Raw genomic sequence first — 23,090 nt, forward strand, 5'->3', positions numbered from 1 at the left:
TCAAGGGCAGTATGGAAAGAAGCTGTGGGAGGTTGTATCTTGACAAGGAAAGGTGTGTACCAGTAGCCTACAATCCTCACAGCTCGGCTAGGTGACTTAAGAAAGACCGCCTAAGTTGTTCAGTTGAAAGATTCCTGTGTTCAGGTTTGATTTGAGGTATATTTTTTAAAATACCGAAGGCAAAGTAAGGTTGAGTGTCTTCCTGAACTCTGAGAAAGACTTCATGGGTGACTGAGTGACTCGGTCAGTTAAGCATCTGCCTTCAGCTCAGGTCATGATCCCAGGGTCCTGGGATTGAGTCCCACATCAGGCTCTCTGCTCAGTGGGGAGCCAGCTTCTCCCTCTCCCTTTGCCTGCTGCTCTGCCTACTCGTGATCTCTCTCTCTCTCTCTTTCTCTGTCAAATAAATAAATGAAATTTTTGAAAAAAGAAGAAGAAGAAGAAGAAGAAGAATGATAATCTTATTAAAAAAAAAAAAAAGACGGTCTTTTCTTCTGTGGTCCTATAACTTGAGAGCAGGGGATGGAACCCCTGAATCAGAGGCCTTGGGAATAGTAGTCTCCACCTCTCTCCCTAGTAGCCCCAGTGACTGCCCTTGACTGACAAAGGAATCCCTAGATTGTCTCAACCTACATACCCAGGCCCCACTGTTCCACCTTCCACCAGCCTTTTACCCTGGAAGCCTTTCTCAATAAGAGACTTTTCCTCTCCACTTCTCAAACAGTGCATTTCCCCAGTGATTTGACTCCTAAATTTGCATGCATGTATTTGCTCTTAGTCATATTCTGCCCTGTGTAAGTGTTATCCATACTATAAAAGGCTCAAAGGGTTGGGGGGCTTGTCTCCATCCCTGCCCACCTAGAGCTCTGTGCAGGGCTGGACATACACCAGAACCCACGAGTGCTAGAGGCAGTGGCTAATGGAAAGCCGTGTCCCTGGAGACCGTGAAGGACATTAGCCTCAGGCTGGGCTCCTGCAAGGAGGGACCACATGGCCCTTTGCAGTGGCAAAGATGCCAAAATAAATCTTGTCAATTCCTTTGTCTTCTTAGAGAAAGTAGAGACTTGGTGAGCATTTTTCGAACGTAATGCTTCCTTTTGTCAGAATCCCAAGAACACAAGGCATGTTTTACCAGCTTCCTAAAGGCACTGAGGCAACTGCTTACCAGAAAGACCACTAGGCTGAGGATCGGGCCACCTGGGCCCCAGGCTGGCATCTAACTAGCTGTGTGTCTCTGTGTCAGTCCCATTCTCCACTGGGCTCAGCTGCTTCATCTGTAAAATGAGCACACTGGGCTCCTAGCCATAATCAAGTTTCTTAGCCAGAGTCCAGCATAATGACCGCAGAAGCAGTCTTCTGGGGAGAGGATACCCAGAGTTCATCAGATTCTCAAAGGGGTCATTGTGACCCCTCCAACATAAAACCCAATTGGACTGGGCTTTCCCCGAGGTCTTTTCAGGGCTAATAGTTGATTCTGAAATCTCTTTGCTTCTGTGTCACCAGTGAGGTCTTAAGTCTATGGAAAAAGCTATTTTAAGCTATTTTAGTGTATCCCATCTAGAGGAGGGAGTTTGGAAAGGTCCTGCTATGGGGGTGATAATAGTGAATAATGATGCGATCTGAAAACTCTAGCCCATGGGCCAAACCCGGCCCACCATCTGTTTTTGTAAATAAAGGTTTATTGGCACACAGCCAAGCACAATTGTTCAGCTGCCATCCATGGCTACATTTGTGCTATAGGAGCAGAGGTGAGCAGATGAACTAGAGGCCGTGTGGATGGCAAAGCTGGAAATATTTACTATCTGGCCTTTACAGAACACTTCTTATGACACCCAGGGGAGGGTAATACTGGCATCTTGCTAGAAGACTAGCTCCATTTGGCATTATGCTAGTTCCTTATTACAAAGGTGCTATGCAAAGCGCTATAAGGGTAGGAGAGCCCATGCCATACTCACAAAGGATGACCAGCCCCCATTGTCCTCTTCATGGCTTTCTGCAGAAGAAGATAACACCATTGTCAGTGTCAAAATGAGTCTCTAGAAGGAAAGTCAAAGTAGCACCCCATCTGCTGTGCCCCCACACCACTGTCCATCCCAGGCCTTCATCCAAGCTTTCTCATACCTGGGGCCTGGTTTAGCATCAGCTCTAGAATTTCCACCTGAGCAGCTCATGTTACCAGAAGGCAGTGGTGATTCCCAACCTTTCACCACAGAACAGTCCCCCAAGAGGGCTTTAAAATACACAGACACAGGGGACCTATCCCTACAATTTCTTTAAAGTTTTAAAGACCCAGATGGAGGGACACTGGCTTTGCTCAGGTGCTCAGTCTAAGCCTGGGTCCTCCCATGTTTCCCCCCAGAGTTCTTCATTTCAGATCTATAGAGGCTCCCAATGAAGCTGGGGCCGTAAACCAGGCACCCTGCATAGTAACACCTCTTTTGCTCTCAGTCTGGAGCCAAACCTCTCTCTGGGAAAGAACTGCTTGACAGGCAAATGAGTAAGGTCACCTGCACAACACCTCAGGAGCCCCAGGAACTGGCAGACAGAAGAGCCAAAGTACCTGTCGCCGCCAAAAGCAATCACTCCCACTCCTGACACCTTTACCTGTCTCTTCAGGAAACCGCTGGACTTGGGGTCTGCAAAGGCAAACAGTGTTGCATTAATGTTGCTACTGGCTGAGGGGCCTCTCCCTCTTTCTTCCATCCTGCCCTGCACGAGGAGACCCCAGTAGGGGGGTATATCTCACCATCGAGGACTGGTGTCCTTGTTGTTCAGCAACCTGGGCCAGGCTGCCCGAAAATTCTGGAAACTATCAAAGTCACATCGGTGGCATAGCTGGGAGCTCATGATTGCCTGACTCTCTAAGGGAAGTCCCCCTGAACCCACAGACCCATGAAGAGGATGCAGGGCAGAGAAAAGGAACTCCCTCTCCCCTCCTTGGCACCAGCTTCAAGACCCTGGGGCTAGAGGAGGGCTGCAGGTCAAAAACTGGGGTGAAACTATCTTGTGCTTCCCTTTGAAGGTTCAACTTGGGTTTGAAAATTCTTTGGGTTTCATTACAGCGTTACTGGAATATTGGCTCCCCAACTCACTTGCGTGTGAAGATGCTCCTTCTCTCTTCATTCTTGTTGATTTCTTGACTTAATTTACTGAGAATCCTACAAGGTAAAAGACAGCCAAGGTGACAAAACCATCATCTCTCCCCCAGTCCAACCTTCTCATTAGCCCTGGCGTTCCCTCATCTGCGTAACCTTGAGCACTGGGCCAACACTGACCAGCCTCCACGGGGTCTCTGCTCCTCACGTCCTCCCACCTTCATCCCCTCACCAGTCCCCACTCCTGCCCAGCAGGCCCTCTGTGCTCGCTCAGCCTCCTCAGTGAAGTTCAAAGACCCTCTGTGACGGGTCAGACCTGTCAGCTCTCCCCCGGCTCCCCTTCTCTGAAATTCTGGAGTCCTACAACCTGGATATGACCACTGGTGTATTTTATTGTCTTACTGCTCCTGGAGCTGAGGTCCCCTGACTCTTGGTTTAACGTCCCTGTGGGGATGTCAGGCTTCCAGGAACCCTGAACAGGAGACTCTAGCCCTCCTTAGTGCCCACTGATGAGACCAAGGGAACCCTCAGACCAAGGGAACACGGACTCAGTACTTCCTAGAGATTTGAAGGCAGCTGGGAGGAGCCTCAAAGGTGATCGAAACCAATATCATTTTATAGATGAGGCCACAGAGACTCACAGGGTGGGCTAGTGATAAAGCCCCCCTCCGCCGAAGCCAGGCTCCCTCATTACCAGGGTAGCCTATTTTCAACACACCGCGGCCTCGTGTCAGTTTCCTCTCTGCTACGAGCTCCCCACGAGCTGAGGCCAGTGAGCCTATGGCCCGTCTGAGAATGAATCAAGACCTACCTTCCTTCAGGGAAGTGACCATCACGAGGTAACAAGTTTGGCCTAAAACAAACTTGCTAAGTTAGCAAATGGAGTCCTGAGCATCCACTAGTCCCTGCTTCCCTCATCACTCCCCTAGGCTCCCAGCCCCCCACTTCTCCCTGGTCCCAGGAAGTGGCTGATGGCTGCTCGGAGCCCTGCTCCCTCACTAGAACGACAGAGTACGTTCTATAGACACACCGGGGACTTACGGGGATGGAGAAAGAAAGAGGGGAAGGTTTAGTCCTCCCTGTGCTGTGGCCGTGGGGATTTCACACGGCCCAGACTGGGCAGTGGCTGTAAAGCAGGAGAGGGGACTTGGCATTGGCCTTCTGATCACAACACTGCTTGGCCGAGCCAGGGTCAGGCCCTGGTGACTGAAGAAGTCCCTCCCACACAGAAAGGCCTTCCCTCCACGGGGTGCCCTGAGGGCCTTCAAGGTGCCCGGAACTCTGCCCAGGGCTCCGAGTGCCTCTGTGAACCACGCAGAGGCCCCCGAGCTCAGGGAGCTTTCATGCGAGTGGAAAGAGACAAACAATGAACATTGCAGGAAGTGAAATTCTAGCTGAGGGTTGTGCCCATATACAGGCGATGGAGGTGGGGGCCGGGCAGGGGGGCTGGAACCTGTGGGTAGGGCAAGGTTGCAATGGAAAAGCAGCGCAATGGGCCTGGGGCCTCAGCTCCCAGATGACATTTCAGCTGTGACCCAGGGGAAGGGGGCGGGGCCGCCCCTCAGAGGCCCTTCCAAAAGAGCTCAGTGGGCTCTGACCAGCTCGCAAAGCTGCTTTGATCCTGGGAAGACCTCCTCCACTCTGCGGCGGCCTTCTCACCAGTATCTTTAGCAGCCAGGCTGGAGGCTTCCGGGGCTCGAACTGGCTAAGGAAGGAAATGTCAAACCGCAGGCCCTACAGAGAAGGAGTAGAGAGGTGACAGAATGCGGAGCAGGGCCCCCCGAGGCCAGCATGTGGCAAAACAGGGGCTGCTGGCACCCTCCTGTTCGGGCAGGCCGCAGAGAAAGCCTGCCAGGCCGTCTGGGAGCGCTGCTGGTGGACGGAGCACGGGGGTGGAAGCAAACCTTCAGAGCCGGCCCCCACTCTCACACCCACAGAGAGAACCAAGTGACAGTGAGTGGCCGGAGGTGACTCATTCCTCCTCCTCCCCACAAACCTCAGGCCTCACTTAACACCAGCCCTGGACAGCAGGTAGACATAACTGTGCTTTGCCTTGTTTTAGGGATAAATGGGCCCCAAGCTGGGGCTGAAGCCTCTGACAGGAAGGCGAGCCATGCAGCAAGGTGGGTCCCATGCAGTCCCAGCCGTAATGTGCTGTGGGACGTGTCTCTGACGGCTCAGTCCCAGGCCCTTCCTGGTGCTGCTGGAAGATGCAGTGTGGGTCCTTGTCCCGAGTCTGGCTGTGACATCCTGCCCCCTAAGCCGGCCTACTGTATGACCTCCAGCAAGGCGTCGGCCCTCCCTAGGCCCCAGTTCCTCACCAGCAAGGTAAGAGCATTGGCCTTGGTGAGGGAATCCCGGACCAGTCTAACCGCTGAATTACACAGACCACCAGGCTCACGGTGGACTTTACCCATCAGAACCTATGGGGCAGTAACACCAACCAGCTTCCTGGTGATTCTTATAGTCTGAAAAGGTGGTGAAATCGATTTTGTTGTTCTTAGTATCCCTGGACTTTTTTTTTTTTTTTTTAATTTTACAGAGGAGAAAGGAGAAAGATAAGGAGGCAAGGAGGAGGAGGAAAACAAAGAGGAGAAGGGGAAGAGGGGGAGGAGATGGGGAAGGGAGGAGGAGATGATAAGGGGTGGGAGAAGATAGGGGAGGAGGAGATGGGGAGGAGGGGGAGGAGATGGGGAAGGAGGTGGGGGAGGAGGAGGGAGAGGTGGGGGAGGAAGTGGGGGAGGAGGAGATGGCCTCCTTTTCAGCGGTTCCCTGTGCTTCATTTACCAAGGGCAAGTGGAGGTTCTCCCTGCATTTCGAAATCAACTTTGCTGGTCACAGAGAAGCAAGAAGGAAAGTATAAAAAGAAAGGCAGGTAAAAAGGAGGGCAGGGAGGGAGGAGGGAGAAGGCCAGGGCAGAAGGAAACAGAAGAGGAGAGGAAGTCCCAGAACCCACAGAGCACAGGAAGAGTAGGTTACCCCAGAAGCTGTATCTCTGCTGCCTGCATTGTTACCGGTGTTCCTGTCATGTTCCCAGGCTTACGGTGTAAACACATGTCTCCCCATAGCTCTCATGGTAAGAGGTTTGGGGGAACTTTCCTTCTCCCCCTCTTCCAGGCACTCCTGCACAGGGGGATACACTGCTCCCTCCCAGGACAATAGGCTCCCAGGCCCAGAAGGGGTAAATTCTGTTTGCTCAGCCCTGTGCCTCTCCACCTGGCTCACTGCCCGCCTGTCCCGTCCCCATCCCAGCCACTCCCCGGGCACCCAGCACACATCCTCACTCTGGCTCTGGCTCTGGCTCTGCATTTCTTCCTTTATTTTATTTTATTTATCTTATTTTTTTATTTTTTACTTTTTTTAGATTTTATTGAAATTCAAGTTAGTCCACATTTACTGCATTACTAGTGTCAGGGGTAGAATTCAGTGTTACATTGGTTGCATGTAACACCCAGTGCTCATTACTTCATGTGCCCTCCTTAATGCCCGTCACCCCGTAACCCCATGCCCCGGCCCCTTCCCCTCCAGCAGCCCTCACTTTGTTCCCTAGAGTTAAGAGTCTCTTATGGCGTCTCTCCCTCTCTTTTCACCTTATTTTATTTTTCCTTCCCTTCCCCTAGATTCAACTCTTTTGTTTCTTAAATTCCACCTGTGAGTGAAAGTACGTGGTCATTGTCCTTCTCTGACTGACTCATTTCACTTAGCGTAATACCCTCCAGTTCCATCCATGTTGCTGCGAATGGATTTCATCCTTCTTTAAAAGAACACAGGATTCCACCCCTAAGGTTCAGCCTCCTTGAACCAAGAGCCAGACCCCCAGAAGTTCTGTCCTTGTCACCTGAGGAGCCAGGTGTGGGTCCTGGAAATCACGGATGTGCCTCTCACTGTCATCTCAGGCCTCAGGGGAGAACCACGTGTAGGAGGGCCTAGCGGTTCCCTGCTTCTCAGCCTTGGACCCCCTATGATTTTACATGTAGTATTTTCCTTGTGCTCCACAATCTTTTGTGGTACGCAGATCACTCTTGTGTTTACCACCAGGGAAGCGAGGCACTGAGAGAGGGATCTGCCAAGGGCCACGTGAGCAGGTGTAACGTGGGGCTGGACGAGGAGGTCAGGTTTTCCGGACTTGCTCTGGGAGAGAAGGAGTGACCATCAGTTGAGAGGAGCCCGTTCTCCTGTGGGGAAGACTGGCTACCAGGACAGGGATTAGCCTGTGACTGTGAGAGGAGAGGAACATGTGGGAGACAGACCTGTCACTGTAGCCCTTCTCTGGGGAGGCTGGGTCACATTCTTTAAGGGGCCCAGGAACAGCCTGCTTACCTCTGGGTCCCTGCCTCGGTCCTCACTCCCTCCTTCCTTCCCTGCTGTTTCCCAGGTGGGCTGCCTCTGCCAGTAGGAGGCCTGCAGCTTCGGCAAGAGGATGGACAGATAACCAGATATCCCTGCACCTCCTCTCTGATGGGATCTTCACTTTTCCTAGCCTAATGCCACCATCGGGAATGGGTACAGTGGGAACTCACACTATAGACTCCTCCGACATCTATCTGTCGTCTACACCACTACCCCACACTCCCTTCTCCTTATTTTTTTGAAGTTACATGATGGATTTAAATATAAAACTTATCGCATTTTTAAAAAAAATAAACCCCAAATAGGTATCAACAACTTGGACATGTATTCTACTGATTGAACCAAATGAGGCTCAGCTGTACCGTGGGCTTTAGGCCGGTCCCTATAAAGGAGGCTCTGTTGTTTTATTTAAAAACTCTCCTTCAGGGGTGCCTGGGTGGCTCAGTGGGTTAAAGCCTCTGCCTTCTGCTCAGGTCATGATCCCAGGGTCCTAGGATTAAGCCCCTCATTGGGCTCTCTGCTCAGCGGGGAGCCTGCTTCCTCCTCTCTCTGCCTGCCTCTCTGCCTACTTGTGATCTCTGTCTGTCAGATTAATAAAAATTTTAAAAAATAATAAAAACTCTCCTCCATTACAGTAGTTGGGGTGTTTCTGGGAGGAACTGTCCAAGAGAGTAGCTGTATCTGCAGACAAAGACTTCCCCACCAGTATCTGCCTACTTACAAATCTATTTAATAGAGTTTTTTTTTTTTTTAAAGCATGTGGGAAGAAAATCCTGATATTCAGAGGAGTGTAATCTTGTTTTGTACATAAACACAATTTATTTCCCATAGCCCTTTAGGGTAATGATTATGGCCAATGAACCTATGTACAAGGGAAGAAAACAAATCAGTATTGAATCTCTATTTGCACCAAGGACAGCACCTCCTTTAAAATCCAGCATTCCCCCAGAGTGAGTTCTCTTCCCTTCTACGGATGAGGACGCAGGCTCCGAGTGTTGATGGGTCCCACATCCCAAGGTCCCACAGTTGGTGGGAGGCAGGGCCCTCTTTAGAAGTTGGCTCTCTCTTGCTGCAAAACCCATGCCTTTCTAGTCCTCAATCCTCCCCCTTCAGGATAGCATGACTAGGAAAAACTAAGATCTGAGAACATTGGGATTTTGCATAAAATAACAGGAACCGTTAACACTTGTTCGGTGTGTACTATTATCTCCCCATTATTTCCTCTCACCTTCCGGCTGACTCTCTGAGGTAGGTTCTGCTGTTAACCCCATTTTACAGATGAGGAAGCTGAGGCTCAAGGAACCCAGATAACTTGCTCGCAGACTCACAGCTAGTGAGTGGAAGCCCTGGGTCTCAAGCACTCTGACCTCGCAGCCTGCCCTTCCCCTCACTAAGCTCTCTTGTCTGCCTGTTCACACCTAAAACTATAACCTTCAGAAGAGCGAGCCTCCCCTCTCACATTCCTTTGTTTTACAGACTGGGATACTGAGAATGGACGAGGACTCATCTCTGGAGCAGAGCCCTTGTACGCAGAACTGGGATTGCCCCTTGTTATCCACATCCACCAAGGTCGGTGACTCTTCGAGAGTCAGGGCAGCCCGGACCTTCCCTAGATGCCTTCTCCACTACTCCCCGTTCCCCTTCATGCTCCGTGGGCAGCTTCCTAGCTGTCTGGGGCACACAAGCACACATTGGAGGGACATTTTGTTTCCATTTTCAAGTGGCTAAAGAAACGCCCCATCCTCCCTGCACCCCAATACAAGTGTTTACAATCCTCCTTCTACAATAACTAGCAACCACGTCTCACACGCCCCCTCCTCCAGACACTCCAGCATAGCTCCAGACACCAAGTGAGCTCAGTCTTAAGGTAAAGAAGGATCTTCCAAGCTGAAAGTGCCTTCCTTATCTTTCTCCTTCCACTGCTCTGATTCAATCCCCTCGCCCTGATTGTTCAGAGCCACTGTCCTTGCCGAGGCTCCTACGCCATGAGTGAGTTCATGCCCCTCACCCCCTTGCTGGCTTCCCTGCCTGAGGCTGGGCCCTCCCCTGACATCTTTTACACTGCCCGGAGAAAGCCAAGACACCAGCTTTATCTCCCTGTTGTCCCTGTGGCCCTCACCTCCCCAAGCCTCTTAGGTTCCTCAGGACAGCTCACGGGACCCTTCTCCTGTGTGACCAGTTACTGACTCTTTGCTTGGTGTGCGCCCCAGCTTCCCTGACCTGCCCTGACCACTGGCTGTTCCATTCAACTCCCTGGTGCCCATGCCCTTGCATTGCCCATTCCTAGAATGTCAACCTTTTTTTTTTTTAATCTGACCCTTCCTGGTGTATGTCAGCATCCAACTTATCTTCTCTGCCTCCTCAAAGTCTTCCCTGAATGTCACAGGGAAAGTGACTCATGCCTTCCTATGTCCCCACAGAACGTGTACCTGCATGTACCACAACACAGTTATAATCGTGGTAGGAGTGCTTTGTATATCTGACCCTCCCACTAGAATGTGAGCGTCCTGAGTGGGGATTCTGTCCCTTATATCTGTAGCCTGAATAATTAACAAAGGCCTGACACATTATCTCTGCATCTGGGAGCAGTCCATTAAATGAAGGAAGTATTAGTATTGTATGGGGGTCAGGAGATACAAACCCAAGTGCACCCAAGACCAGGCACATATATATTACACAGATATATTTTATTACACTCTGATGATGTATATTAAGGATACATTACATAAAATCGATATTTCTGGGGATTATTGTTAACTTTGAAGATTAAGCATCATTGGGTCCAAATGGACTGGAGCCAATAGTTGCGGCTCTCTCAGGATGGAAAATATTATCTGATTTGCCGCAGTCTCCACCACTCCCTACTTTTTCACCAACAGTGAGGCTTTGTATTGATGACCTCTTTCCTCATCATTATTTTTCTTGTCCTATTATTTTTCTTATAGTGGAGAAATGTTTCTTCATACCCATAGTCTATCCAAAGGTGGTAAAATGAAAAAGAAGTTGAGAGGACTTTGTATTTTTCAACCTGGCCCATTTTATACACTTGTATCACCCACCTGGCTCCAGTAAGCATTTGAGCGTGTGAGACCTTTACTAGAGGGAGGAAAACACAGGGCATGAGGTGCACAAGGCATCTCACTTCAGAACCCAAGTGGGACCTCGGTAATGCGTCACACCCCCTTTGTTTGGGATTCTTCTGAGGACGGTGCCCCTGGAAGCCATTCAAGCAATGAGTATTGACAGCCAGAATGATGTCTATGGCCATTCTCCATCTAGTCCAGCTCTGTTATTTTCCTAAGCTGGAAACTGAGGTCCAGAAAGCTTGAGCAATCACTGATTTGTTGTGACGCTGTCATGAAGCTGATCTCGTGACTCTGGCGCCCAAGCCACCCCACTGGGAGAGAGGAAATGAAAACATGGTCCCCAGTCGGGCTTTTCTTTGGCAAGAGCGGGCAACACACCAGCTGGGCTGAATCTGTTGCTGCTTTTTCTCAACCTGTCATGAAACTTCTCTTTCCTGAACACTGCCCTTGCCTCTCCCCTTCCTGCTCTCTCTCCTAGTTCAAACCAACAGTCATAGATTAACTGTCTTGGCACTCCCTGGAGACTTCCCGTTCCAGCCTCTTTCCCAACACACGAGGAATTCGGGGGGAGTACTTACGGCACCCGGAGCTTAGGGAACTTCTGGATGTCATTTTCTGTCAGATTCTGAAACAAAGACATGCGGGCAGGTTACCACCCACACAGGAAGGGCCCTGGGCTGGGTAAGTGGGGTGAGGTGTGAAAAGGAGCAGTGGGGACTGCGGCAAACCCAAGAGTCCACCTCCCCCCACCTACCTAAAGTGGCAGCTTCCAGACGTTGCATAAAATATCTGTGGGCCTGGTGTGGCCAGATCTACTTTTTCAAAGGGAATCCCCAAATCTGGATTTTAGGTGGAATTTCCTGAGTTCGAAATATCGACCAATAATTTTAAGTTGAGCAAACGAACATGATGAGTGTTAAATTGTGGAACCAAACAACCTGCTTTGTGAACTGAATTTGGTCACTCTGTGACCTCTCCCCTAGGCTCTTACCCCTCAGTTTCCATATAGAGAAGCCTGAAGAAGAGGTCTGGGCCCTTATACCAACACACCCCCAAATCTCTCCCATCAGGGTTATTAGTAGCATTCTCTAGATGTGGGGATGCAATAGAGAGGTTTTCCTGAGGGGAAAGAGAGGGGAAAGGAGAAAGAAACTCATATTTGTGAAGAACTGATGCTTGGGCTCTGCCTTACTTGCACCCTGATTAACCCTCACATCAAACCTGTGATTTAGGAACCATGAGTGTTCCCATTTTATAGGTTAGAAAGCTGAGGCTCTAGGATATTAAGGGAATTTTAGCTTGTAGGTGATGGAGTTGGGCTGGAGCCCTGCTCTGTGGCATCCGTGGTCAATTTTCTTCCTCCAGACTTTGCTCTTCCCACGTCTGATCCCTTTGAGGGACATGGTGACCATGCTAGAGGGGAAGAGGGTGGGAAGGATAAGACAAGAAGGTGCCCCAGAGCAGGAGGGGAAGGATGCCAATAGCAGAAACATGAGCACACTTTCCATGGAGCTAATGTTGAGCCATAGAAAGGGATCCACTGATGTTTTAACTGAGGCTGGAAAACGGGTGGTTGGGCTGTTATCTCTGTAGTCAGACAGGCTAGGTTGGGATCTTGGTTCATCCACTGAATAGCAGTCTGATTTGGGGAATACTTTTAAACTCTCTGAGCCTCAGTTTCCTTATCTATAAAATAGGAGTCATAATACTACTAAGGGCCACCTTTCGGGGATTATGAGCCCTGAAGAGATCATGTGTGTCATGAACTTGGGTCCATGCTTGACACACCCTCCTCTGGGAATAATATACCTTATGTGAATAATCTGTGTGCAAATAAATAACAAATGGGGCACCTGGGTGGCTCAGTGGGTTAAGCCTCTGCTTTTGGCCCAGGTCATGATCTCAGGGTCCTGGGATGGAGCCCCACATCGGGGTCTCTGCTCAATGGGGACCCTGCTTCCCTCTCTCTCTCTGCCTGCCTCTGCCTACTTGTGATCTCTCTCTCTGTCAAATAAATAAATAAAATCTTAAAAAAGAAAGAAAGAAAGAAAATAAATAGTAAATAATAATAAACTGGGGTCTGGCTAGCTCTCAGAGGTTAGTTTTTTCTGCTCCTCTCCTGGGCTGGGAGCTGCCTGGCAAGTTGTTGGCTGCCTATGGGAAAGAGCTGGGCGTGCTCCCTTCCAGCTCAGTGGTGCAGGAGCTGGGGTGTCTTAGTGATGAGTCCATTGGGCTCAGGGGCTCCCCCTCTTTGGTGCGGTGTCTGACCCAGGCCCTGGCAGCAGGGTTTGGGCTGGAGTCTGCCCAGAATCATGAGACAATCAGGCTTTTGATCAAGCTTCTTAACTTCTCTCTTTTTTCATTTTAATTTTTTAAAAGATTTATTTATTTTAGGAGGGAAGGGGCAGAGGGAGACGGAGAAGCAGACTCCCTGCTGAGTGAGGAACCTGGCATGGAGATGGATCCCAGGATCCCGAGATCATGACCGAAGTCAAAGTCAGACACTTAATGAACTGAGCCACCCAGGCCCCCAGCAGACAGTTTTAAGTAGACTCCATGCTGAGTGCAGAGCCTGACATGGGGCTCAAGACCCTGATATCATGACCTGAGTCAAAACCAAGAGTCAGACCATGCCACCCAGGTGCCCCTCTCTTTTATTGTTTTTAACATCCTTAAACAACACCTTCTCCTTCCTCCAGCACCAGCCCCTCTCAGGGACATGCCAAGACTCACATTCAGAGTGGCTTGGAGAGTGCAGGCTTCCTGGGAGCTGCCGGGGGCTGTGGCCGCATACGGGTTGGGGGGCCTGGCCCTTGCCTTCTGTTTGGCCGAGTTGGGGACATAGGCTGAGGGAATCTGAGCAAAATTGTGAAGGAGAAGGTGGTCTTGAGTGTGGCTGGAGACATGGAGGAACAGGAAGTTAGGGAGGAGACAGGCCTTTAGAATAGGGACAGGGATGGGGAGGAAAGAGGAGAGATGTTTAAAAGGATTTTTAGAGAGTTGTGCTCCCCTACCTCCTCCTAAAACCTCCGGCCACTCTGGGTTACCTGTGTGATCACTGGTGCCTTTGCAGGAGGGCGACTAGGAGCTGAGTGTGTCCTCAAGCGGGGCCCTGGCTGGGGAGGAGACTGCGGGTGCTGCTGTGTGCCCGCCCACTGTCCACTCTCTTGTGTTCCCTTGCTGCCTGGACCCAGATTTCATTCAGAGCAGTAAACATGCCATGTCCAAAATACTGAGCTCCCTACACCTCCCCGCTACAGTAGAGGTCATGGGACTCAGGTGCGGCCCGTGAGCTATAACCTGAGGTCTACGGGATGGAACGTCTGGAAAAGTTACTGCTTTCCTGAAAAGGAGGGGACGCATTCCCCACACATTTTTGTGCCTTTTACTCTTGGCCATGCCCTGCATCTTCCTGCCTGGAATGTGGATGTGAGGTCCTGACATGTCACAGCCAACCTGCAGCCCCTTGGGCAGAAGCCACAGTGTCTTCCATAGACTAGTTGGGGGGGCGTGGCAGGGCCGGATTCCCAGTGACTGTGTTCAGCCGCTCACCAGCCCCTAGAGCCTGCTCTAGATTCCTTATCGCTTGAGAAAGAAAAACCCCTGTTTGGTTAAGCCACTGTGGTCAGGTTTCTGTTAAAGACAGCCACATGCCTTCCTAACTGACACAGTTCCAAACACTTTTCTTCCTCTCTTTCAACTTTCTGGAAGTACGGCATCCCCTTTCCCACCAGGCAAGGTTCTTCTCTTCTCACTAGGAAACCAAAACAGCAGCAACACCGATGCCAGCGACCTACTAGCCCCAGCAACAAAGAGAAACAGAGAATGCGGGGCGCCTGGGTGGCTCAGTGGGTTAAAGCCTCTGCCTCCTGGGGTCGAGCCCCGCATCGGGCTCTCTGCTCAGCAGGGAGCCTGCTTCCCCCTCTCTCTCTCTGCCTGCCTCTCTGCCTACTTGTAACCTCTCTCTCTCTGTGTCAAATAAATAAATAAAATCTTAAAAAAAAAAAAAAAGAAACAGAGAATGTGGACTTCCTCTGCTGTCTTCAGGAGCAGAATGGTCCCAGATATTACAACACCAGGAGTGATGGATGAGAGATTAGAGCTCCCCTCAGAGCTCACGCTGTACCCAGAGCACCTGGGGTGGAGTGGGGTTTCAGCAGAAGCTGTCTTCAAATACCCCAGTTGTGGGGCTGGACACCAGGCTCTGCTCCCCGTTCTTCTGGTTCCTAGTGCCCTGCTTTCCACTTGCTCCTGGTCACATGGTAAGCAGAATACGCCGCAGTGTCCAGGGGCTGACAGGTCCTGGATACGGGAGCAGACGAGACAGCTGCTCTGAGAGCATCTCTTAGCCATGGAAACAGCCCTGTCTTAGCAGGCCCAAGCTTCACACAGGAAGTGTTGTGGGGACTGGAAGGGACTGTCACCCACTGTGACCTGGTCCAATGTGCTTCTGCTCAGGAGGAGAAGACAGAAGCTCAGAGAAGGCAAGTGTTTGCCTAAGGTGACCCCAGAGCATCAGGGCTACAAGCAGGACCACCCACAAAGAGGTCCTCTCAGCACTGATGAGTCTCGGATCTCAGTTCCAAGTGGTAAAGGCACCAAAAGGAAATATTTACATTTAGTACTAAGGTGCCAAGATCAACAACAACAAAACTCCAGGTTTTCCCCAGGCTCAAGGCTCAGTATGAGGAAATAACATTGTTAAAAAACTCATACAGTGTTAAAGTAAATTAAGTGTGTGCTTTAGTACAATAACTAGGTATGGAACTTAGAAAATTCACATCACGCCTCTCTACACTTTTCCTCAGTTGCAAATAGGGTGGTTGGAGCCTTCCCAAAGATACCTTATTGCCATAAAACAAGCTTCTGGAAGGCGGAAACCACACCTTAGTCATTTCTATATTCCCAGGATGTGGCATGGTCCAGTATGTAAAGGGAGCCCAGAAAAATGCTTGTGAAGTGAATGGATGGGTCAATTCCAGCATGATGTAGGTGAAACAGAATACACGTGTCTTACATGGCACATGAAAGCAAAACTCAGACCAGTAGGGTCCAGTTCAGCATGAAACTTAAGAGCTGCCTAGAAAGGGGAGATGACTATGTGTGGTAGTGAGCACACCATCCCTAAAAGAATTCAGGCAGTCGTTAATGGCAGAAATGCAATATAGGAAATGGATTGGAGAGCTGAGCAGAAAGCTAGAGCTTGTAACGTCTCTGGGCCCTTCTAAGGCTGAGATCTCATGGCAATAGGCCTCGCTGCTGCTAGCCATGCCTTGCAAGGAAGCACAATTTACCTTGCCCTCCTCATTCCTAATCCAAATTAGGATTTGGAGCGTCTATCCATGAGACTTTCGAAGTCTTGCTCTGACTTCTTTTTGAAGGGCAAGGAAGCATGAGATGGGAAGGGGGTAGATTGGTACAGCTGGGGTTTGTCTTTCCCACAGGCAAAGGTAGCATTTCAGGGGAAATGCTCAGACCATCTTCCAACCACTTCCCACTTCTCAGAGTTGCATCTTTTTCCAATCGAGGGCTTAGTCCTTCATGTACAACCGTATCTTAGTATTGAATTAAAGCTCTTTGCAATATAAGGGAGTAGACAGAGTCCTATCACATGTGTGTTTAATTGGCAAAAACTATGTGAATTTGGTAGAGAGAACGAGGGATGTAATGAATGATGAGAGTTATTTCACACTTTATCCCATTCAGTGAGTATGTACTCCAGAATGAGAGATGGGAAAAAAGAATCTTCTGTTCTCCCAAATGGTCTTTCTCCCCCTTAGATTTCTTAAAGTATGGATGGCATTTGAAAAGATTTTCAAGGGTGTGTGTGTGCTTGTGTGAGTGTGTGTGTGAACCGTACTTGGATTCCTCCTTATACTTTGACTTTAGAATGCACCTTGGTATCGGTGAAAGACCCGGGAGGTATCCTAGATAATCAGATCCTGAGAGATGATGTCAGCAAGGGCCATACGAAACCTCAGAAGATGGCAAAGGGTTGTGTGGAGATTCTGAAGACCAGCCTTGACCCTGAGCATCCCCAAGAACAGAGTAGACCAGTTGGCTCCACCACGATTGGTTAACATGTGGAACAGCTTTGGTCTCAATGTGTCAAACTGACCAGCACTTACCAAAAACCGCTGCCCATCGATGTGATGCTTTTTCACTGCCTTCTCACAGTCCCTGTAGTTCAGCTGCAAAGAGGAGAGGAAGGGGGTGTCAGTGGTGGGCAGGTGCATGCTGTTAGTTCCCCTTACTGATCTGCCCCAGAAGCTTAGCAATTTGTGGTACTTGTGGCTAGCCAGACCCCTGCCCTCCTTCCCCCCACTATTTAACAGATGGGCCCATCCCTACCTCAGCTCAGCTTTCACTTGCCCCTTGGGACTCTCTGAAATGGAGACATTGCCTCCGTTGAAGATTTTGGGGCCAACTTCTACCAAAAGAATGTACCTTCAAGCCTATGAAGTCTAGCCACATGCTCCTCAGGCACACAAAGAGGTGAGAAAAAGAAAATAAATAGCAATCATGGCGTCACCACCAAAAGACAACCTTGAAGAATATTCAGTGAATTTCCTATAGTGCTTTATTCTGAGCATATCTCTAAACATAAAGGTTATCACTTAATTATTTAATTTTATTATCCTAACTTTTTCTCTTAAATTACCTTAAAATGATGATAGAGGCATTGCCTCATGTTATCACCAACCTATTCTAAATATTATTTTCTTTAATTACTCCTTCATTTGCTGATCATTTAGGTTTTTTTTTTGTTTTGTTTTGTTTTGTTTTGTTTTTACCAAACTGCTGTTCCAATTATGGTAATAGAAACAGCTGATAATTATTGAGTGCTTGCTATCTGGTAGGCACTCTTCTGTGTATTTTAACCAATCTTAAGTCATTAATTCTCACTTCTTCCAGACAGGGTCAAAGGTACAGACTGTTAAATAACTTGCACGAGGTCCATGGGTAGCAGGTTACAGAGGTGACAATCGGGCCTCAGGACAAGGTTTTAAAGTCTCTGCCATGAATGTTCTCCTTTTTGTTAGTAACAGGATAACTTACAGTAAGTAGAGCAAACATACTTAAGTGTACCCGATACACCATCGAGATCAAAATATAGAAAGAACATCATGGATATCCTTCTGCACGCAGTTTTTTGTTTTCTTTTTCTTTTCCTTTTTTTTTTTTTTTTTTTTTTTGCTCTATTTAAGATAAATTAAGCTGGATTCTCAGAATAGGTCACAAGATCAACAGGAATGAACTTGGTTGCTTTCCCAAAGAGTAACAGCAGTTGATAATCTTATCAGTTTTCTGTTTCACCTTTTTTCAACAGCCTAAGAGTTTGCATTTGAAAAATCTCCAAATGTGATACTTTGGGCTGCAGTATTTAAGGTGAAAAGTCTGTCCTGGAGAATCTTTGGTTCTTCTCACAAGGGTGAGGCTCACAGTTTGTGGCAGGCTTCTTTTGGGGGCAAATTATGGTCTTTTTTTTTTTAATGGTCAATCAATCTAAAAAGTGAAAATAATTGTTGTAGTCTCTTGGCTTGAAAGGGTGGAATAAACGTTAGAAAGCTCAGGAAAAGCTGATTTTGAGGTCAGTGTGGAACATGAACAACATCTGAGACACCATGAGCATCCCTTCTATTTCCATGCAGTGGGGTAGAAGTCCTTGGAATATTCAACTGCCTTTAATTCACCATTCACTGTCATCATTGTCAGATAAGGTTCTGACTTTGCAGATTGCTGACTTGGACTCTACATAGACAGATAGCCCTGTGGACTGGGGCTTCCCCAGAAGTTTGATTCTGATTCATTAATACCTGGGCCTGGGGGCTAGAAACTGTGTTTTTTAGCAAGCACATAGAGGATTCTATGAGGACCCAGCTTTTGAAAGCAGTGGTCTAGAGCAGGAACCTGGTGTTGTAGGTGGGACAACTGAGGCCCAGAGAGGGGAAGTGATTGGCCTAAGGTCACACAGTGGTTTGGGAGCATAGCTGGGATTAGAAATGGCTCTGACCCAGTGCCTTACCACGCATGGCCCGGGGATGCTCTCTTGCCAAGTCAAAAGAAATTGGAGGGGTTAGGGGCACCTAGATGGCTCCGTCAGTTAAGCATCTGCCTTCAGCTCAGGTCATGATCCTAAGGCCCTGGGATCGAGCCCCACATCAGGCTCCCTGCTCAGTGGAGAGTCGGCTTCTCCCTCTGCCTCTCACCCTGCTCTCTCTTTCTCTCTCTCTCTCAAATAATAAGGAAAATCTTAAAAAAAAAAAAAAAAAAAAGAAAGGTAGAAAGAAAGAAAGAAAGAAAGAAATTAATTGGAGGGGTTAAAGAAATCCAAAACATGACCTCTGTCCTCAGGGACTTGCATTCCAGACAGAGGATGAGATCCACATGTCTAGGTAAGACACAAAGGCCTGCCAATCTGCCTGGGCATCCCCAGTTAGGGTCCGGTGAACAGCAGGAAAAGGGACTATCAAACATAAATTGGCCCCCCGTAATCTGTTGAGTGTTGCACACACCATATCTCCTTTCATCCTTTCAACAACGCCATGAGGGTAGTAGCTGTGAGCATCTCTAGTTTGTTGATGAGGAAGCTGAGGCTCAGAGAGGTGAAGTAAAGAAGGGAAGATCACCAGCTGGCAGGTGGTAGAGCCAGGATTCCGAGCAAAGTGTCTGACTCTAGAGCTGCCTGGGAGGAGTCTCGGAGGGGGAAACCAACCTCTCCGCTTCGGTAGTAATTGTACCTGGTCATGGATTCTTTGAACAGGATCATTGATGACTAAGATCCATCCCCAAATGACTTCATGGCCAGTTCATTTGCTGTGTTCTCTCTGGGGGAATTAAGTGCCCAGGATTTGAAGGACATCCTCTGAGTCTTTGGGGGATGGGAACTTCCGGATTACAGATTCTCTTTAATCTCATCCTACCGTCGTTTTTCTTCCTTCCCTTCCCTTCCTTTCCCCTTCATTTCTTCCTTCCTTCCTTCCTTCCTTCCTTCCTTCCTTCTTTCCTTCCTTTCTTCTTTCTTCCTTTCTATGTCAGGAGAAGGAACCTGTTCCAGTGCTGCAGATGTGTCCCAGGGTCTGGAGTCTCCAAGAAGGAGGTTCTCTCTTCCCCAAGCCCAGGCAGATGGCCATTGTCCTGAGTCACCCCTGACCTATCATCCGTCTCCCCACACAGGGGAGAGATTTGCCCATGCATTCTGCTGTGGCATCGTTGTTGTACAGTTCTTCTCACACTGACAATGGGGCCTGTCTGGGCCTTCCAGTCCGATCCCAGGATCCTCTCATCCACTCTCAGCATTTTCTCTTTTCTTTAATGGACGTAACATGCAACTTTATAGCATCTTGACAAATGTTACCTTCCTGTCCTAACCTATTTGGTCTACATTTAAGAAAAACACTTCAAAAGTCAGTTGTCCCAACCACCTTTGCACCCACAGTGCTGAAACCTAAGCTTACTGTGACCTTTTGGAGGAAAGAAGAACAAAAATGAGATGTACACAAAGCAGCAAATAACAGGGCCTGGGGCTGTGCTTCTTTCATGCCACACCCGCTTCTACATCCGCACATGTCTCTCCTGTAGGTGGAGGGGGAGCAGAGAGGCACTATAAAGACCCCAGGTGTCTCTGTGTCCCAGAGAGCCCCATTCCACTCCCAGGAAAAACAGAAAGTTGACTCAAATGACCTTGAAAGTCTTGACCTTAAAATCACATCTTTACAACCATCTGGAGTGTCAACTGATTTCCATCGAAGCCTCCAGGGACAGGGCTGTTAGAAGCTCAGATGTCCCTTCTGAGGGATATCCCTTGAACAGAGTTGGAGAGTCCCTGAGTCATGTGGCTTGGGATCTCCCCCAAGCAGATGTGTGGCCTGTGGTGCCCCCAGCAGATGACCAAGCACAGGAGTCCTTGAGCAGCCCCTCCAGGGCCAGAACACAGAACAGTATTACTCCCGTCTCGGGTTGGCCACAAGCCTGGCCTCTGACCCTGCTGGCGAAATTCTTCCTCTTAGGTACCTCAGTTTCCCCAGCTATCTCAACTGATCACAACCTGGAGCTCGTAGCAGTTCTCTTGCCTGCTTCATAACACCTTCCGAGAGCTCCAGCAAAACTCCATTCTCCCTAAGGGCTTAAGGAGCCCTCTTTCAGGTCAGGAGCAATAACTGCCCAGACGCCAATTCTGGCATTGTCCGTCCTAGCCTTCTCCAGCCCTCCTGCCCTGCCTTTGCTTTCTCCCACGCCCAGGGCTCCATTCACCCCTTTCTAGTAAGCAGCCTCGATCTCATTAGTGGTTACAGCAGTTCTGAGTCTCTGAGCATGCATGGACTTTGAAGCCAGAAAGGTGTGTCACATGTAGTCCCTGGGGCTTTGGGCCATTGTAACCTCCCTGAGCCTGCTTTGCAGCTGAGCCAAGAGGACGGCGATCCCAAGGAGCGTTAAACGGGACAGTGCCTAGGGAGCACAAACCAGAGGCCTGGCACTTAATGGGTGCACGTCCGTCTGAGGCCCCCCTTCTCCCCGGAACTCATTGCCAGGTGCACTCAGCATGTACGTTCATCTACACCCGGCTCGCTTAGCTGGTAAGGCTGCCGTGGGCTTGGACGGTCCCCGCTCTGTTTTGCACCTCCCGTGTTCTGCCCAGACTCCTCCTCCAAGCCTCCGTCCAGCCCACCGAGGGCCACCAGCCTCAACACCGACCAAAGAGTAAGGCTCACCTTCCTGAAATAGTCTGCAAGGCTGTCGGGGTCCCAGGACAGGACGTCTGAGCGAAAGGGCACGTTCTTCAATGCCATGGCTGCGCTCCTGGGATAGAACTCACAGGCGGAGCGTAGGTGCTGCACCCATGGACAGAGCACCCCGAATCCAGAGCACGGAGATGTCCTTGGCTCTTCCAACTCCCAGTTACCTTCTGGAACCCCCTTGTTGGAGCACACGTCTTTTCGGCTCTAACCAGATCCCAGAAAGCAACGGCTTCCTCTGCGAACAAATATGGTCTCTTCTCAGAAAACGACTCAGCAAGTTTCCTTTACCACTTCCTCTGCTCGGCTCTAAATAAGTAAACAAGGAAGCCCAGCTCTAGGGGCTGGAGAGGTAGCTAGAGCACCAGGGTGGTAATCTTGCCCTGGTCCTGGCCTCCTGGCCACCCCCACCCCATGGGCGGGGCAGTGAGGGGATCTTAGACTCCGGTGTGAGCCCAAGCGCATTTCCATTAAAAGTCCTGGCACCCAGATAGTCATACCGCCGTCCTTCTTGGCTGGGTCTTTGCAGATGAAAACCGATTTTGACAGTTGACCTCAAATATACATAAGCTCCCCCATCAGCAAACTGCAGGGGTAGGGAGCATGGCTCTGTAACGCTTTCCAACCATCCCTCAGTCTCTCCCGAAAGGATAAGGATGACATTCCTTCAGCTTCCCTGGAGTTAGGAGACGATTCTCGGGGAGGGAGCTGGGCACCCAGGGCTGAGAAAGGGGCTGCACTGGGCATACCCAGGTTTCACTTCTGATCGGATTGTTTCCACACTGTGCAACCCCACACAAGGGCTTAAAATCGGGGAGTCTCGGTTTCCATATCCATAAAATAGGAAAACAGGAATTGTCTCATATATACATAAACTTAAGATGCAGTTAACAGGATAAACTAAAAAAAATAAAATAAAATCAAAAGCACACAAATAGCGACCGCTGTTGATGATGCCACGGGCTCTATCTGCTGTGGTTTTCCCCATAGATTCTAGGCACCATCGATTCCCCCATATCCTCTACCCGAAGAGTACACTCTCTGGAGTGGCACTACAGCGGGACACAGGCACCCGCCGCTCTCTGAGCTGCTCTCAGACCCTCGTACTTCTCAGAGGATGTGCCCCTCATCAGCAGAGGGCAAATCCAGTGCATAAAAGCAAATACATTTGTGAAACGTCGCAGTGTCTAAACACGGGTTCTCCGCTTGAGCTAATGCTCCGGGCCCCCACATTCACGCACAGCTCTCCGTTCTGGTGCTTGAGGAAAGCATCAGGCTCTGTTGCACTTACTGAGTGACACTACCTTGGTCCCCAAGGACCTCCATTCTTGAAGCCCTTCTGAGGGCAGCTTTGGCCATGCAGAGTTCCCATCTTAGGCACAAAGGAGCCCCACTGTCCCTGCTCTAGCCTCTCCTGGTTTTTCTGAGCTACTAGGAGAACTGCATTTCATTCCAGGCCCAGCACCTGGGACACAGCCCAAGGAGTGCTGGAGGCACGAGTCATTGATCAAGGCCACCCAGGCAAGTGCTCTGCACAGGGTCGGGGACCTAAGAGCTCTCAGGAACTCACTGTGCTCGACAGGGCACAGCCCTGCTGTTCAAAAGCTCCGCCATTGCGGGGAGAGGTTATCTGGTGTTTCAAATCACCAAACAGTGGTCGATGACAGAAAGCTATTTCAAAAGAGAAGGAAAGAGAGAAATCACTTCTGCGTAGGGTAGTCTAAGAAGATGTTCTGGGGGTGCCCGGGTGGGTGAGTGGGTTGAGTGTCTGTCTGGGATCGAACCCCACGTCATAACGGGCTCAGTGCGGAGTCTGCTTTTCC

The 23,090-nt window shown here is 49.6% G+C and overlaps 1 protein-coding gene across 1 annotated transcript in view; it reads right to left on the reverse strand.

Moving 5' to 3' along the window:
• LCP2 (lymphocyte cytosolic protein 2) overlaps positions 1 to 21,547 on the reverse strand; it is a 43,624-nt gene extending 22,077 nt beyond the window's left edge. Inside the window, exons 1-6 of the mRNA XM_032851779.1 lie at positions 21,244 to 21,547; positions 16,660 to 16,722; positions 11,110 to 11,156; positions 3,093 to 3,158; positions 2,605 to 2,636; positions 1,956 to 1,993 (exon numbers count right to left, since the gene is read on the reverse strand). Of these exons, the coding sequence (XP_032707670.1) occupies positions 1,956 to 1,993; positions 2,605 to 2,636; positions 3,093 to 3,158; positions 11,110 to 11,156; positions 16,660 to 16,722; positions 21,244 to 21,321 (324 nt within the window). The 5' untranslated portion in view covers positions 21,322 to 21,547. The remainder of the gene's footprint in view (positions 1 to 1,955; positions 1,994 to 2,604; positions 2,637 to 3,092; positions 3,159 to 11,109; positions 11,157 to 16,659; positions 16,723 to 21,243) is intronic.
• Positions 21,548 to 23,090: the final 1,543 nt, after the last annotated feature.

The sequence above is a fragment of the Lontra canadensis genome, unplaced genomic scaffold, assembly GCF_010015895.1.
Source record: "Lontra canadensis isolate GAN:19392208 unplaced genomic scaffold, GSC_riverotter_1.0 scaffold5, whole genome shotgun sequence".
Taxonomy (NCBI): domain Eukaryota; kingdom Metazoa; phylum Chordata; class Mammalia; order Carnivora; family Mustelidae; genus Lontra; species Lontra canadensis.